Here is a 15,386-nt window from a genome sequence, read left to right as displayed (position 1 = left end):
CACATTGCAAATTGGGGAAAAATGCAGCTCAGCAGATGCATTAAGGTCTGACTCAGCATAAAAATGGGCCCAGCAGGAGAGGCAGGCCTTTATCAGACACCCACAGGGGCCTCTGTTCAGCTGACATGCACCTGTACAGCCTTGCCAGTTGTTAAAATATTGTAATACTGCTGAATTGGTTGTTAAATATTTTGAATAAATACCCCAGACACCAGATAACAGAGTCCTGAAAACGAGGCACAAGAGCTTTGACGGGAGTTGGCAGGAAAGTGGAAGCATACAATGAAATCTCAAAGACACTTAGAGGAACAGAATGGAAATGGTGTTTCAGGAAGACCTTTTTGGGGTGCGGGTCTCCTGCCTTATCTCACCAGGACAGGCAGAGGGAGGGCATTTTGTAATCCTGCACCTGGCTTAGGTGACAAGTTGTTTACTCCACTAGCACTTCATGAAAATTGGCTAGTGTCATTTCAGGACAGCTGAGCTCTGTTTATTTAGACAAATATAGCCTGGCCTCACCTACCTTTGGGTACCCAGACTGAAATGACTAAGGCTTCTGAGCTTTTTCTAATACTCTCAGATCCTTATCAACCCATTAGTTTCTTAGAAAGTACTCTTATGTCCCATGTCCCTTGCCACTAATGTCCTCCTCCAGGGCACGAACGGTGATATGGCAGTGAGCATGCAAGATAAGAGCAGAGAAGTGTCCATTTCCCAAGCAGAGCTCCTTGGGAAAGTCACTGGCATCTGAGCAAGAGAAGGCTCAGCTTAGTGGGTAGCGGGGGTGGAGGTCTTGGGCTCGGGAGTGAGGAACAATTGTGAGATGAAGCTGAATAAAGGCATGGAGGCAACACCTTCAAAAAGCCTGGCTGGGAAGAGCAGGTCAGTGACAGGCCCCTAGCCAGAGGCAACTACAAAGTAAAATGAGGAATCCTTTACAAAAGTTCGGTTTAAGCCTGGGCCCGTGGCCTCATACCCTGGCTTCTGCAGTGGTCCCTGTTGCCACTATCAAATATACAGGGTGCCCGATGGCACTAGTTCTGTGAGGAAAATAAAGCTGGGGAAGGAAACAATGAAGGGACATCAGTAGGCGCTGGCTCTTACACACAGGAGGGGGGTGGGCCTCCTGAAGGATCAGCATCCAGGGCAGAGGGACACCCTTGGTGTGGCAGAGGCCCAGCCCAGGAAGGGCAGGGAGAACTACAGGAGGCAAGATCAGAGCAGCAACAGGCCCAGGGTCCAGAAGGCGTGGATGCCAGGTAAGTGCTTCCGCTTTTGCTCCGAGTCACGTGAGGTTTTGTACCAAGGACTCACATCATTTGATTTATATTTTAAAAGGATCCTTCTGTTTGCTGTGCTGAGAAGAGATTGTAGGAGGATACAGGCAGGTGTGGCAAAAGCTAGTAAGAAGACTACAGAATGATCCAGAAGACAGATGACAGTGGCTTGGACCAGGGTGGTGGCAGTGGCAAAGGCAAAAGCTGTTCAGATTCTAGATTTAGTTTGAAGGTAGCGTGGACAGGATTTGCTGATGGACTGGATGTGAGGTTTAAGAGAAAGCGAGACGTTGAGGATGACTCCTAAGTTTACGCCTAAGGGAAGAGAGGATGCAAGTGCTTTTTGAAGACGAGAAAGCTTCAAATAACAGGTGTGCATATGTGTATGTGAGGGGAAGGGGCTGGGTGATGGGGAAGGAGTATTAGGAATTTGGCTTGGGATGTGCCAAATGTAAGAAGTCTAATAGAAACTGAAGTGATGACGTCAAGTACACAGAGGGTCTAAGTGTCAAGCTGGAGAGAAAACTCTGGGGTTGAGCAGGGTTCTTAGGGCATTTAAGGTCCCCAGACTGGATACGATCACTGAGGAAGTGGATAATAATAGAGAAGAGATCTGAGAACTCAGCCCCGGGGCCCTCAAACATTAAAAGGCTGGGGAGGCAAGAAGAAATCAGCAAAGGAGACTTGGAACAAATGTGGACAGCAAAGTAAGAAGACAACCATGGTGGCTTCCTCCCAGAAAGAACAGTGAGGAAAGAATTCAAGAAGGAAAAGTCAACTACGCAAATGCTCCTGACAGATCAAAAAGGATAAGGCTTGAGGACTGCCCACTGGATTTCAGAATGTGGAGGTCATCAGTGACCTTGACAAGGGCTATTTCCATGGAGTGATAGAAGCCAGGTTAGAAGATTTTAGGAGGAACTGGGAGGAGAGGAATTGGAGACAGCAGGTGTACATGACTCTTTTAAAGTTTTTTCTATAGGAAAGAACAGAGAAATAAGACCATAACTAGAGGACTTGGGGTCCGGAGTAGACATTTTTTTTAAAGATGGGAGATATTACAGCATATTTTTATGATCACAAGAATGACCAGTAGAGGGGGGAACCAGTGATGCAGGAGAGTGCCAGAGTGACAACCTTGAGTAGGTGAGATAAGACAGGACTCAGTGCAGAAGTGAAGGCATAAGACAGGGATGGGAGGGAAGGAAGCTGGTGGATGTGGAATATGAGTGGGTGATCCTCTTCTGATTGCTTCTGTTTTCTTAATCAGGTCATCCACAGAGAAAGGCTGAAGAAGGAAGTAATGGAGGTTTGTAAAGAGAGGAGACGATCTGAAACAGTCATCCAGGAGGGCAGGCGAGTGAACACGCTAGGAAAATGGTGTGTGGTAGGTGGGCAGCACGAAGGGTCCACTTGAGGTGGGAGGTCATGAGTGTAAATGGAGCCTGGTCACAGTGGTGGTGTGTCGAGTGGCCCAGATGCTGAACTCATGAAGAGTTGGATTTGCATGAGCTCACCGTGTGCCAGGCACTGTGCCTCACACACATTCATCCTCATGATGCCTCCGCACAATGAGGTAGGTGAGATTATCTCTATCTTACAAATGAGGAAACCAACACACAGAGGCCAAGTGACTTGCCCAAGGTCAAACCACAGGAAGAAACAGAACCAGAAGTCAAGCCAGACAGTCTCACCCAGAACGACCATGACCCATACCATGCATAATGGTTGTCTTAGCAGTGTGCCTTCCTATGTTTAGACTTTTATAAGGATTTCCAAAAGAACCTTTTTGCATGAAATGTCTCGATTTTCAACAAATACTCCAATATAAATATTTCAACATGCTTCTCATTTTTAGAACTGTCAACCCAATGTGAAATCACAGTTGCTTTCCTATGGATTATTTACCCAATAGGCAATAAAAAAATAAAAACTGAATCCACACTGAATTCTCTGGAAGAATAGAGCCATTGCCACGAAGTATTTCAACAGAACAACACTTCTAAAGTTCGGTCCACCCATTCACCAGTTCCAGGAAATGCTGCAATAACCAGAGATGATGAACAAAATCAGTTTTAGGGATAGAAAGTAATGCAGAGGCAGCAGGATTGGAGGGGGAAGAAGAAAGATTAAATGAACTAAGACTTTGAACCTAGAAAGAAAATAGATAAGGAATGATCTGTTCTTGGTCGGAAAGTAAATTAAACAGGAGGCTCACTGACCCTGAACAGAATCACAAGGGAGTTTACAAGCATGTTTTGCCCATAGAATTCTTGAAGACAATAACAGGTACATACCCTACTTATTGCCAACACTAAATTCATCATCAAGGCCTACATAACTCTAGTACCTGAGTTAAAAATATATATTTGGGTTTCTTAATATTAATAACAACAATAATAACAGCACAAAAATAATAATTGAGCACCAATGTATGGCAAACACCATGAAAGGTACTTCACATTGTTCCTGGAATTAACCTAACTCCATGAGGCAAGCATTCCAATCGCCATTTTGTAGATGACTCTGGAGCTCAGAGGGGTTAAGAAACATGCCTTAAGTCACATAGCCAGTAAGTGGCAGAGCCTTGAATCCAGGTCTGTGGACCTCTAGAAATGCTCACTATGTCAAAGAATTATCATAAAGCTTAAAAAAGAGAGTTTGGTAATTTAGTCACGGAAACTTGTAGAGAAGTTGTTACCTAAGTCTAGAATATACTTCCAAGAGGAAAACTAAAGTCTTTAGTATTCAGAATACTAAAGACTTTACCTGTAACGCATAACTTACGGTTACCTGTGACATATAACTAGCCCACATTGCTATTTTCTGAAGTTTTAAAAGAACAACAAACAAAAAACCAATTCGACTTTCTTTTCCCTGTTAAACCAAGTGTTCCCCTGCCTCTGAACGCATTTGGAGGGAGATCAGAAAGGGACTCAGACAAAAAAAAACAACACACACACAAAAAGTCTTTAGGAAATAGCTTCTTGTGGTGGTTATACCAGGGAAGCTATCCTTTGAAGTCTCTCCCCACAGTTTTGTTTAGATAAGATGTTTTTCTGCCTGAGGCAATGAATCATTCCTCGGAGATCTACTATTGGAAGAGCGAGAAACAAACTATCACATACCTGTATATGTTAAGGATTGTGTGTGTGTGTGTGTGTGTGTGTGTGTGTGTGTGTTAGTTTAGTTTAAACTCTGCTGCTTACCTGGATCCACATCAGAAGAGGAAGGAAGAGAAAAGGTTTCCACAGAACTAAAAGCCTCGCTGTGGGCCTCCTGGCTGGGTCTCTGCAACACGTAATCTCTTATGTCACAAGATGATGGCAGGTCCAAAGCACTGCTCTCCTCTGCCTGGCTGCCTGGCGGGACTTCCTGAGTCGCCATAGTCCTGCCACGGAAAAAAATAAAACAATGCAACACAAAAGACATTGCCTAAGAGGAGCCACCATTACAGCCAATCTTGGCTTGAAAGACTGAAGTCCCAACATCTTAAAGGCCAAACCACAGAAGAACCAGAATAAATTCCTTTCCCATTGTTAATGGTCTTCCTCGTCTTTACTTTAGAGCCAGTATCTGTTTACCATGTTTTCTTCATCATGAGAAACAAATACTCTCGTTACAAAAAGAAACCATTAATATTATAATTTCAGCTAGAAAACAAGCTGAGTTTCTAATAAGGGTAAAATATTGTGCAGCCCTATAATTCAAGGACTATAAGAATGTTTAATGAGAAGGAAAACTGTTCGTGAGGTATTCAATGGGAAAAGATTTCAAAACAATAGAACAATAGGCAGGATTTGATCCAAGTCTTATAAAATAAAATATTGTATGTGTGGGTGTGTGTAAGAGCGAGGGAGGGAGGGAGGGAGGGAGAGAGAGAGAGAGAGAGAGAGAGAGAGAGAGAGAGAGAGAGAGGGAGGGAGAGGGGAGGGGGTGAGAGAGAGAGAGAGAGAGAAATATATAGATCTATAGCTAGAAAAACCAAATTTGGAAGGGTATATCCAAAATTAATTTCAGTGGTAATTAATTCAGTGGTTTAATTTCTGGGTAGTTTCCTCTGTGGCCTACTCAAACATGCATTCAGGCAATTATTTAACATGCCAGGCCTGGTGCCTGGCCCTGGGGATACAAAAGTGAATGTGATAGACCCTTCCTTCAAGTTGCTCACAGTTTGGGGTGATCCCAACACAGAGATATACCAGGTTAACACAATGACAAAACAGAGCAAAACCCAGCAAGGGGCAGCAGGCTTTCTGGAGGAGGTTATCCCCAAGCATGGGGCAGGCTAGGCCATGGCCAGAGGACAGGGTGAATACTATGAGAACAAGCATGGGGTGTCCGGAGTTTAAACTTAGCGTCAAGGAATGGTCACACTCTGAGTAACTGGGGAGGGACCACCCCTGCGGGCTTGGCTGGGACCCTCTCCTTTTCCTGGCCATGTCTGAGAAGGACCAGCTTTCAAGGCCTGGCTGCTCACACACTCTCTAGCTGAGCTCCAAAGACCATGAAGCTGGCTTATTGAGTTTCATGTTTGGACATCTCTTGTCACAAATGAGGTGTGCCTGACCCGGTTCTATATCCACCCATAGGCTGGGTTCTTTAATGGGGGGCCCTTTGCAGTGCATCCAATCCTGCCCACCTTTCTGTAAAATAACTATGGGCCTGGGAGATCCTGGATCCTCTGCTACTCTCTGTTTCACAAGCTGTTGTCATCAATAAATCTTATTATAGACAACACCACGTGCCATGCATTCCATCGGCCACCATGCACCATGCAGAGGACTTACAGAGTCAGATCTGCAGATCTGACTACTGTGTAGCAGGTGGGTTTGCAGGATCTAAGCCCAGTGGCAGACAATCCCACAAGCAACGGGAATTGGTTCACCTGCAGTGATCCCGGCAAAAGAGGAAGAGTATGTGAATGAGGGCAGGGCACTACCGGTCAAGAGCAGGGGACATTGTAAGAACATATTTAGGAAGGAAAATCAGAGTAGAATTTAATAATTGAATGGATAACGAAGCCCAAGAGGAACTGAGAGGCAATGAGGAGTGGCAGCTTCGGTGCCTGGGTTGTATTATCAACTGAGTTAAAGAAGACGGAGAAGGAATGGGTTTGGGAGGAGGTCGTATTCCAAATTATAGAATACTATGCAGCTGTTAAAATGACATTCAGAACTTGAAAGATCTCAAAGCTGCATGTTTGAATGAAAAAGCAATTTCCGAATAGCATGAAACAGTATAATAACAAGAGTTGTTAACATTTATCGAGTGCTTGTTCTTAAGCCAAGCATCATGCTAAGAACTTCATCTGCAACAACCCTGTGAAGCAGGTAATCCTATCATTACCCTGATTTATAGTCAGTCAGCCCCAAACACAGAGAGCAGCAGGGAACTGGCCCAAGGAAACCCATCTAGAAAGTACCAAGCTAGGATGACCCGATCCAAGACCTCCAGCCTCTTACGTCTGCGCAGTCTCTATGCTGTGACCTGATCAGGCAAAGCCAGGAGGTGGATGAAAACAAATCAACAGGGAGGCCTGGCAAGATCCTTCTTGTTTGAGGACACCCGGTCACAAGCTGTTTTGAACATTCGGGTAGGCAGAGAGTGAGCCAAGACATCAGCTGATTGCTTCTGAAAGGAGTGGAGTGATCGGAGTTCCCAAAGAAGCAAGAACATCCTGTCTTTTCACATGTGCTAGATTAGCCAACCAAGCCTGAAGTTTCAGCAAACACCTCTGCTGCAGGCATTGGTGGCTCCTCCTTCTCCCCTCGTGTTACCAAACACTGCTCTGGAGGCTTCTGGAAGGGAACAAACAGGTCAATGAATGACACGGCCTGCACTACAAAGGTACCTTGACACCAACCATCAACCCAAAGTATCATTAGGGATATGAAACAAAAGGAATCCTTTTTGAAAACAAATAGCATGTTGATGTGATAACTATCTTTTCTTTTAGAACCACTTATATTAAATGTCAAATACATTCCAAAGTAGGCATTTTAACAAAAAAAAAGGAAGAAAAAAAAAGCCTACTGACAGGCAGAATCCTTTTTATTATAAAATAAGTATCTGTGCAGGTAAAACACGTTATTTGGGACTCAGTGAATTTGTACAGGAGAAAGCAAGTAATAGGGACAAACAAGATCCTTCTTGTGGTTTGAAACCACCTACGCTGGCAAATAGAATACAATGATTATCTTTTGCTCCCAAATTATTGATATGTGGTTCAACTTCCTTCTCCAGAAGTGCATAGTTTCCTCTCTTAAAAGTGCTTTAATTACAAAATCTATTCTTTTCCAGTACTGGAAAGTAGAGGATACCTGGGATTATAGACACAAGAAATCTCGTAGTACATAAAAACCTGCTCACCATGAGAAGGCAGCCATTCTTCCAATACTCTACAGATTCTTATACAAGTCAACCAGGGTCCAAGTAAAAGTGGTTTAACGTCATTTACTTTCTTCAATTAGGGTTCTTCTCTCCCAGTATTTTACATGAAATTTTTCAAGCACAAAGTGGAAAGAATTATCCAACGAACATCCATATAGCTACTGCCTAGATTTCACAATTAACATTTCACTATGGTTTTCCTTATTATGTAACTATCCATCTAACCAACTCTATTCATCCATCAATTTATCTTTTTTTTTACACATATTTCCACTTAAATTGCAATATAATAAAAGCTTCTGAATTGGTGTGTGGTATAATCAATTTGCATTTTCAGACATTGTTAGCTGAGTGAAGCATGGGACACAGCTGTGAAGCTCTGCAGAAATGTCCAGACTTGTGCAGGGTCTCTGGAGTTGGAGACTCAGGGCTGAACCCCTGCTGTTACTTTTCAGCTGTGTCACCTAACCTAAGTGGCCAAGTCACTTAACCTGTTTCCTCATCTATAAAAATGGCTTGATGACTATGCTTGCTTACCTTATAGGGCTGTTGTAAGAATTATATTAAATTAACGCATGTAAAATACTTATTATAGTATGCGTGCTCTGATGGCTAGCTCCAATAAACGAAAAAGTAATAATTAAAAAAAACAAATTACAGGCTTCTATCTTCCCGGCCTACCTCCAGACCATTTGCCCTTCTATTTCCCATCCAATAGCCATCTTGCTTCTTTCATCATTATTCAGTATCTTCTATGGTCCATAATCTGGTTAATACTCTAAACGTCCCTTCCCTGCCCATTCTGTCTTTTCATCAAACCCTTTTGGCAAAACCCCAGCCCAGATGAACTCAACTATCTATCCAGTCTCTGTGTGCTGGTCATAAGAATCACTAAATAGGATGGAACTGGCTTGCTCGAAATGAATGAGCACCAATCTGGAATGGGCACCAATCTGGAATCTGGCCAAAGGAATCCTGAGACGTTTATCTCATAACCCCCTCTTCCCCCTCTCTTGATTCTTTCAACACCTTCCTCCTCTTTTCAACAGAACGTCTCACTTCTTAGTTGACAAAGAAAATAGAAGCCAGCAGAAAGGAACTTCTTCAACTCCCTTATCAAACACAACAAGGTTCCCACATCTGCACACTGTGTCACCTCTCTTCACCTTTCCTTACACAGGAGGTTGCTGTACCTCCTGTGGCAAAGGCCAACTCCTCTACCCGGGCCTTAGATTCCACTCTCTGAACCTGTCCATAAGCCTTCAACGATGACAATCCCTTCTCTTGCTTCTGTTCCACTGAATCTTCCCTTATATTTTTCAACATGCCCAAATGGCTCCCATTTTTACCAAAACCTGGTGCATAAGGGAATGTCCCTATTCTTTGGAAATGCCCTTCAAATATATATTGGTACGCGGACATGATGTCTGCAACATACTCTCAAACAGTTCTAAAAATGTGCATGTGTGTGTGTGTGTGCACACATAAATAAAGAGGGGAAAGCATTGAGCTAAGCCTCAAGGAAGTCCAGTTAGAGATGGAGGATGAGCTGCAGAGCTCATGTATTTCTATACATTTGCAATAAACAACCACACTGAAATTAAAAGAACATAATTCCATTGACAATAGCATCAAAAAATAAAATATTTAAGAATATATTTAATTAAAAATATGTAAGGCATGTACACTGAAAACTACAAAATAAATGTTGAAAGAAACTGACGATCTAAATGAATGGAAAGACATAAAGACATACTACGTTCATGGAATGTAAGACTTAATATTTTATGATGGAAATATTGCCCAAATTGATCTCCAGGTCAATGCAATTCTTATTAAAATCTCAGTTGGCTATTTTTTTTTTTTTTTTTTTTTGCAGACATTTGACAAAACTTTCAAAAATTCCTATGGAAACACCAGAGACCCATAATAGCCAAAACACTCTTGAAAAAGAACAAAGTTGGAAGACTCATACTTTCCAATTTTAAAACTTACTGCAAAGCCACAGTAATCAAAACTGTGTACTACTGGCAAAAGGTGGACGTATGGATCAAAGGACTAGAACTGAGTCCAGATGTAAAATTTTACTTTTATAGTCAATCGATTTTCTTTTTTATAATGAAGTATAGTTGATACACAATATTATGTTAGTTTCAGGTGTACATCATAGTGATTCAATATTTATATACAGTATGAAATAATCACAATAAATCTAGTAACCATCTGTTACCACAGAGTTATTACCATATTATTGACTATATCCCCTATGCTTTCCTTACATTACATCCCTGTGACATATTTATTTTATAACTTACTTATTTTATAACTGAAAGTTTGTATCTCTTAATCCTCTTCACCTATGCTCTCCATCCTCCCACCCCTCTCCCCTTTGGCAACCATCAGTTTGTTCTCTGTATCTATGAGTCTGTTTCTGTTTTGTTTTATTTTTCAGATTCCACATATAAGTGAAATCATATGGTACTTGTCTTTCTCTGACTTATTTCACTTAGCATAATACCCTCTAGGTCTATCCAAATGGCAAGATTTTGTTCTTTTTTATGGCTGAGTAATATTCCATTCTATATATATACTACATGTTCTTTATCCATTCATCTATCAATGGACATTTAGGTTGCTTTCATATCTTGGCAATTGTAAATAATGCTACAATGAACATAAGGTATATCTTTTCAAATTAATGTTTTCATTTTCTTCAGATAAATATCCAGAAGTAGAATTGCTGGATTATATGGTACTTCTATTTTTAATTTTTACAGAACCTCCATACTGTTTTCTATAGTGGCTACACTATTTTAAACTCCCACCAACAGTGTATGAGGTTTCCCTTTTCTCCACATCTTCACCAACCCTTGTTATTTATTGTCTTTTTTATAATAGCCATTCTGACAGACATGAGATGATATCTTGGTTAGTGATGTTGAGCATCTTTTCGTGTGTCTGTTGGCCATCAGACCATGGTATTGTATGTCTTCTGTGGAAAAATGTCTATTCATCAATGGATTTTCCACAGGATGCCAAGACAATTCTATGGGGAAAAGACTGGCTTTTCAACACTGAGATAACTAGACATCCACATACAAAAAAGTAAAATGAGGCAGCAGGCACTTTGGAAAACAGTTTGGCAGTGCCTCAAATGTTGGTCAGAGTTACACTTTGGGCAATTCCACTCATACGTATATGCTCAAGAAATAAAAACATGTTCACACAAACTTTACACAAATGTTTATAGCAGTTTTATTCATAATAGACAAAAAGTGAAAGCAATTCAAATGTCCATCAACTAATAAATCGATGGATAGAATGTGGTATATGCAGACATGGAATATTTTTCAGCAATAAAGGAATGACGTTCTGATACATGCTATAAGTTCAAATTTTGAAAACATTATAATTAATGAATGAAACTAGTGTTAAACAAGACAACAGGCCCAAAATTGGGTCGCTATGCTAAGCCCCATGTCCTTAAACTTTTAAAACGACAAATTTTATTGAATGTGAATTATATCACAACAAATCTGTTTTAAAAAAGAAAAAGAACCTAAGCTCATCCAGACACGATGCCTGCAAATTCTCAAGATTCTCCAAAGACAAGGCTGCAGAGGCTGCAGAGGCCGCATGTTGGAGTGGAGGAGGGGGTGGATGGGCAGGAAATTGGAAGTGTGCCAGGGAAGCGGCCATAACTTCCCAATTGTGAGAGAAGGATCTTAAACGTTGAGAGCACCCCTTCCCAGCTCCCAGTCCCAAAGCACTCCTAAGTGACAGAGACAACCTGCCCCAGAAAGTCGCCAGTTACACTCACCGCCCGGCAACAGCAGCACACCGGAATCCAGGAAGTGGAGGCGCCATATTTGTTATGGGAAAAGAGAAGTTTGAAAGGAAGTCACTGGAACCATCTTTGCTGAGGGCAAGCAAGGGCCCTAGAAGGTAGCTGTGGCCATCTTGGCTGAGGGCATTCGCCCAGCCAATAAAGCTTTCTGCAGGCACAGGGCTAGTTTGGGCAATTTCTAGAGAAGACTTATTGATAAAATCTGCTTGGTGGACTCTAACGGGAACAGAAAACTATTTAAAATTTTTAGAAAGTGAATGTCTACATTAAGAAAACAAAAACATGAAAAGTAGAGAGAAATTAACAAACAGAATGAAAATGTTTTAATATGTTGCATGCAGGTAGCTGTACACAGCTGCCAGAACTGAAAGACCACACCGAAGGGACTGAGGGGTATTGTCCTATTTCACCAACTTCTTGAAAGAGTGCTGTACACTCACAGCTTCCTATAGATACACCTACCTTGGGAAAGGACCCTATAAATTAAGAGTCCTGCATTTCAGGCGAATATTTTTAAATAACACAAGCTGAGGTTTTGCCAATCACATGTCAGATACTGTGAGTTTAAGACACTCTGGGAGAGGTAGAGACCTTCTGAAGACAAATTTAAAGATACAATGAGAAGTAAAACTAACTTTCCTTCACTTTCAGACAGACTGAACACAGCAACTGCAAATTTCATTTTATTTGTGCTGTGAACAAAAAAAGGGCTATATACTAAATGTGACAAGCTGGGGTGGAGGATGGCACATGAAAGGCCTTACAAACTCAGTGACTGAAAGAAACTACACAGGATGTCGGATCATAAATTCCAAACTGGGCAGACCACGGCAGAGAGTCACTTTCCAGGCCTACAGTTTCCTTAGCAAAAGTCAATCTTTAAGTGAGCTCTGTCCATTGTACTTACTCATCTAGGCTAACATACCTTTAAAAGGTCAGCATAATTTTCTTTTCTAGACCCCTCGGAGGCACAACTTCTGGCACCAGAGCCCAAGACCATGAAACTCCTCATTTTTTTCTTATTCCCTAGATACCATCACTATGTGCTGTAAATGTTAATTATTATGTTTTGCTCATCATTGTAAAAGAAGTATGTGTCTCTCCATTTTGCTTTTTATCCAATCCTAGAGATTTCTGAGCTTTACTTCCTCCTGCCCACTTAATCTACCACTAATGGATTTCATGGAACTCTTTATCTCTTCTCCTTTGATTCTAATGTATAAAATAAGCTTCAAAACTACCATGATCTGGAGCATTTTCTCAATCCATTGAGAATTTGCTTCTGAGCATGTCATCAAAATTTTGGCTCAAATAAACTCTTATAAAGGCTGGGCATTCTTTTGTTACCAGTGTACTAGCAATCAAAGTGTATAATTTTTTTTATTATTGCTTTTTTGCTGGCATGGTACAGCCACTTTTCTTTTTAAGGATTTTTATTGGGGGAGGGGAACAGGACTTTATTGGGGACAGTGTGTGCTTCCAGGCCTTTTTTCCAAGTTAAGTTGTCCTTTCAATCTTAGTTGTGGAGGGTGCCATTCAGCTTCAAGTTGTTGTCCTTTCAGTCTTAGTTGTGGAGGGCGCAGCTCAGCTCCAGGTCCAGTTGCCATTTTCTAGTTGCAGGGGGAACAGCCCACCATCCCTTGCGGGAGTCGAACTGGCAACCTTGTGGTTGAGAGGATGCACTCCAACCACCTGAGCCATTGAGGAGGCAGCTCAGCTCAAGGTGCCGTGTTCAATCTTAGTTGCAGGGGGCAGAGCCCACCATCCCTTTCGGGAGTCGAGGAATCGAACCGTCAACATTGTGGTTGAGAGCCCACTGGCCCATGTAGGAATCGAATCGGCAGCCTTCAGAGTTAGGAGCATGGAGCTCTAACCGCCTGAGCCACCGGGCCGGCCCCAAATTGTATAATTTTGATTTTCACTTTTTTCCATGTAACATATCATAAAAACACTCTTCCAAAGTAACATAATGGGTTGTGCTTAGAGAAGGTCTAGAATGACATTGTTACTTTCCTGTTTCACAAAATGACAAACTCAAATATAATTGAATGAAATTAATAATCTGTATTGTTATGCAACCTGTCTCAAAAGTACATCTAAATCTCTTCACAAGGTCTTCTTTCTCTTCAGTGTCTCAGGGTCCTATCTTGAATCTTCTCTTCTGCCTTTTATGCAGATGGTTCCCAAACCTCTAAGCCTAGTTTCCTCTCAGATTCTACTCAACATATCCTCCAGCCACCTTTAATTCAACCTTCTCTCACCTTCTAATCAACCTGCTCCTACCTCAGTGTCTCCTGTCTCAATAAGTTGGCCCATTTAGTTGCCAAAGCCAGAAAATTTTTCTCCTCCTTTGTCACCATGTAGCACATCTATCAATAATCAAATTCTCTCCTGCTGGTTTTTTTTCTCTTAAAGATCTATTGATTTATTTCTTAATTCTTTCCATCCTCACTGCAACTTTCTGAGTACAGCCCATCATTATCTGACACCTGGATGATGACAGCTTACCAATTCCCATGCACCCAGAATGTCCTTTATTAAATGAAGATTGAGCACACAACTCCCTTGCCTTTGGGCTAATGCCCAAACTTCTTAACCAGACTTAAAATACCCTTCGCCTATCTCCTATCACTATCCGCTAACCCTCTACCTGTACACTACTTTACTTTCCTTAAAGACTCCATGCTTGCTTTCTCTTGCCTCTGAGCTTTTTACCTAAACAATTTTCTCCCTTGGGAACCCTCTTCTCTCCTATTCTTAGGTCACTCTTATTCTTATTCAGCTCTCACCTTTAGGGAATTCTTCCAGGGAACTTTCTCTGACTTGTCAAAAAGAGTTAGTTGTCCCTCCCTCCCAGGAGTGCTCACATTCCTTCATTTACCCAAGTATCCTAATTCCTTTGCCCTTTCTGTTTCTCCCACTAGACTGTAAGTGCCTTGAGCACAAGTACCATATCTATTTCAAACTGGTAGTCCAGAACCCAGCCCAGTGAAGAACATGTAAATGCTCAAAAAATGCTGTTATATGCATGAATGGATAAGTCTTTTCCCAGGTTTCCTCCATTCCCCACTCCATCTAAGATGTCTCAAAAACCTGACTTCTGCCTGACTTATCAGAAACAACCATTGGAGCCTTTTGTCACTGTCACCCTTTCCTTGAAAAACAAGGCTGTTTGCTTATAAACTAATTCTCATTTGTTCCCCTGTGGCCTTTCTATAAGGTTTATCTTTCTGATGGGCTTCCTGGAACAAATTTCTGAAGTCTGGTGTGACTTTCTTTGCCATATAGCATGCCTCTGACCATCTTTCTTACCACTTTCAATTGGTCAGTACACAAGAAATGAAAAGTAATTGAAGTCATTATCAAAACCAAAGAGTTAATAATGGGGACCTTAAATCTACAGAGCCCGCAAAACAAAGAATTTGTTGCGTTTCAAAAGTGAAGCATAAATTATTTTGAATGCCCTACTGGTTTGCCATTGTTTATATAATGACTGTATAAATTGGATTATATCACCATTTTATGAAACTCTTCTATTTCATGGTTGGTTTTTCTACCATCTGCTAAGCCAACTACGTCAGCCAAATTTCTTTCAGCAGAACGAAGTCACTTGAGGTGAAAGAGCAAAATAGCACTTTTAAACTGGGGTGATGTTTGCAATCACCTTATCTCTCTTTATCATTCTAAACTTTGATCTAATTGTTCTCCCATCTGGGGATTTAGCTTTAAGAAGGAAGAAAGGAAAATTTACAAAAATTCAAGGGTTCAGTAACTGACAAGTCTCAAGACATCTTATTGCTTTTCATTCATGCAATGTTCTAAAACCAAGGGGAAAAAATCAGATAAATTGGAAGCTCCCTGACTGGACT

At 41.4% G+C, this 15,386-nt stretch overlaps 1 protein-coding gene across 3 annotated transcripts in view; it reads right to left on the bottom strand.

Annotated features, from left to right (window-relative positions):
- The window catches only part of SHLD1 (shieldin complex subunit 1), a 66,941-nt gene extending 55,357 nt beyond the window's left edge, over positions 1-11,584 (bottom strand). The window contains exons 1-3 of one of the 3 annotated variants that reach the window (XM_088789254.1): positions 11,491-11,514; positions 6,703-7,078; positions 4,487-4,668 (exon numbers count right to left, since the gene is read on the bottom strand). In XM_088789254.1, the coding sequence (XP_088645380.1) occupies positions 4,487-4,664 (178 nt within the window). In that variant the 5' untranslated portion in view covers positions 4,665-4,668; positions 6,703-7,078; positions 11,491-11,514. Of the gene's footprint in view, positions 1-4,486; positions 4,669-6,702; positions 7,079-11,490 lie in introns of those variants that run through there. The other 2 variants (XM_019734924.3, XM_074317417.2) reach the window with 2 other exon arrangements.
- Between the last annotated feature and the right edge of the window lie 3,802 nt (positions 11,585-15,386).

Source organism: Rhinolophus sinicus, chromosome 13, assembly GCF_057876585.1.
Source record: "Rhinolophus sinicus isolate RSI-liver-muscle chromosome 13, RSI-T2T, whole genome shotgun sequence".
NCBI lineage: Eukaryota > Metazoa > Chordata > Mammalia > Chiroptera > Rhinolophidae > Rhinolophus > Rhinolophus sinicus.
The sequence above is the reverse complement of the archived record's forward strand: the minus strand, read 5'-3'. Positions and strand labels throughout refer to the sequence as shown.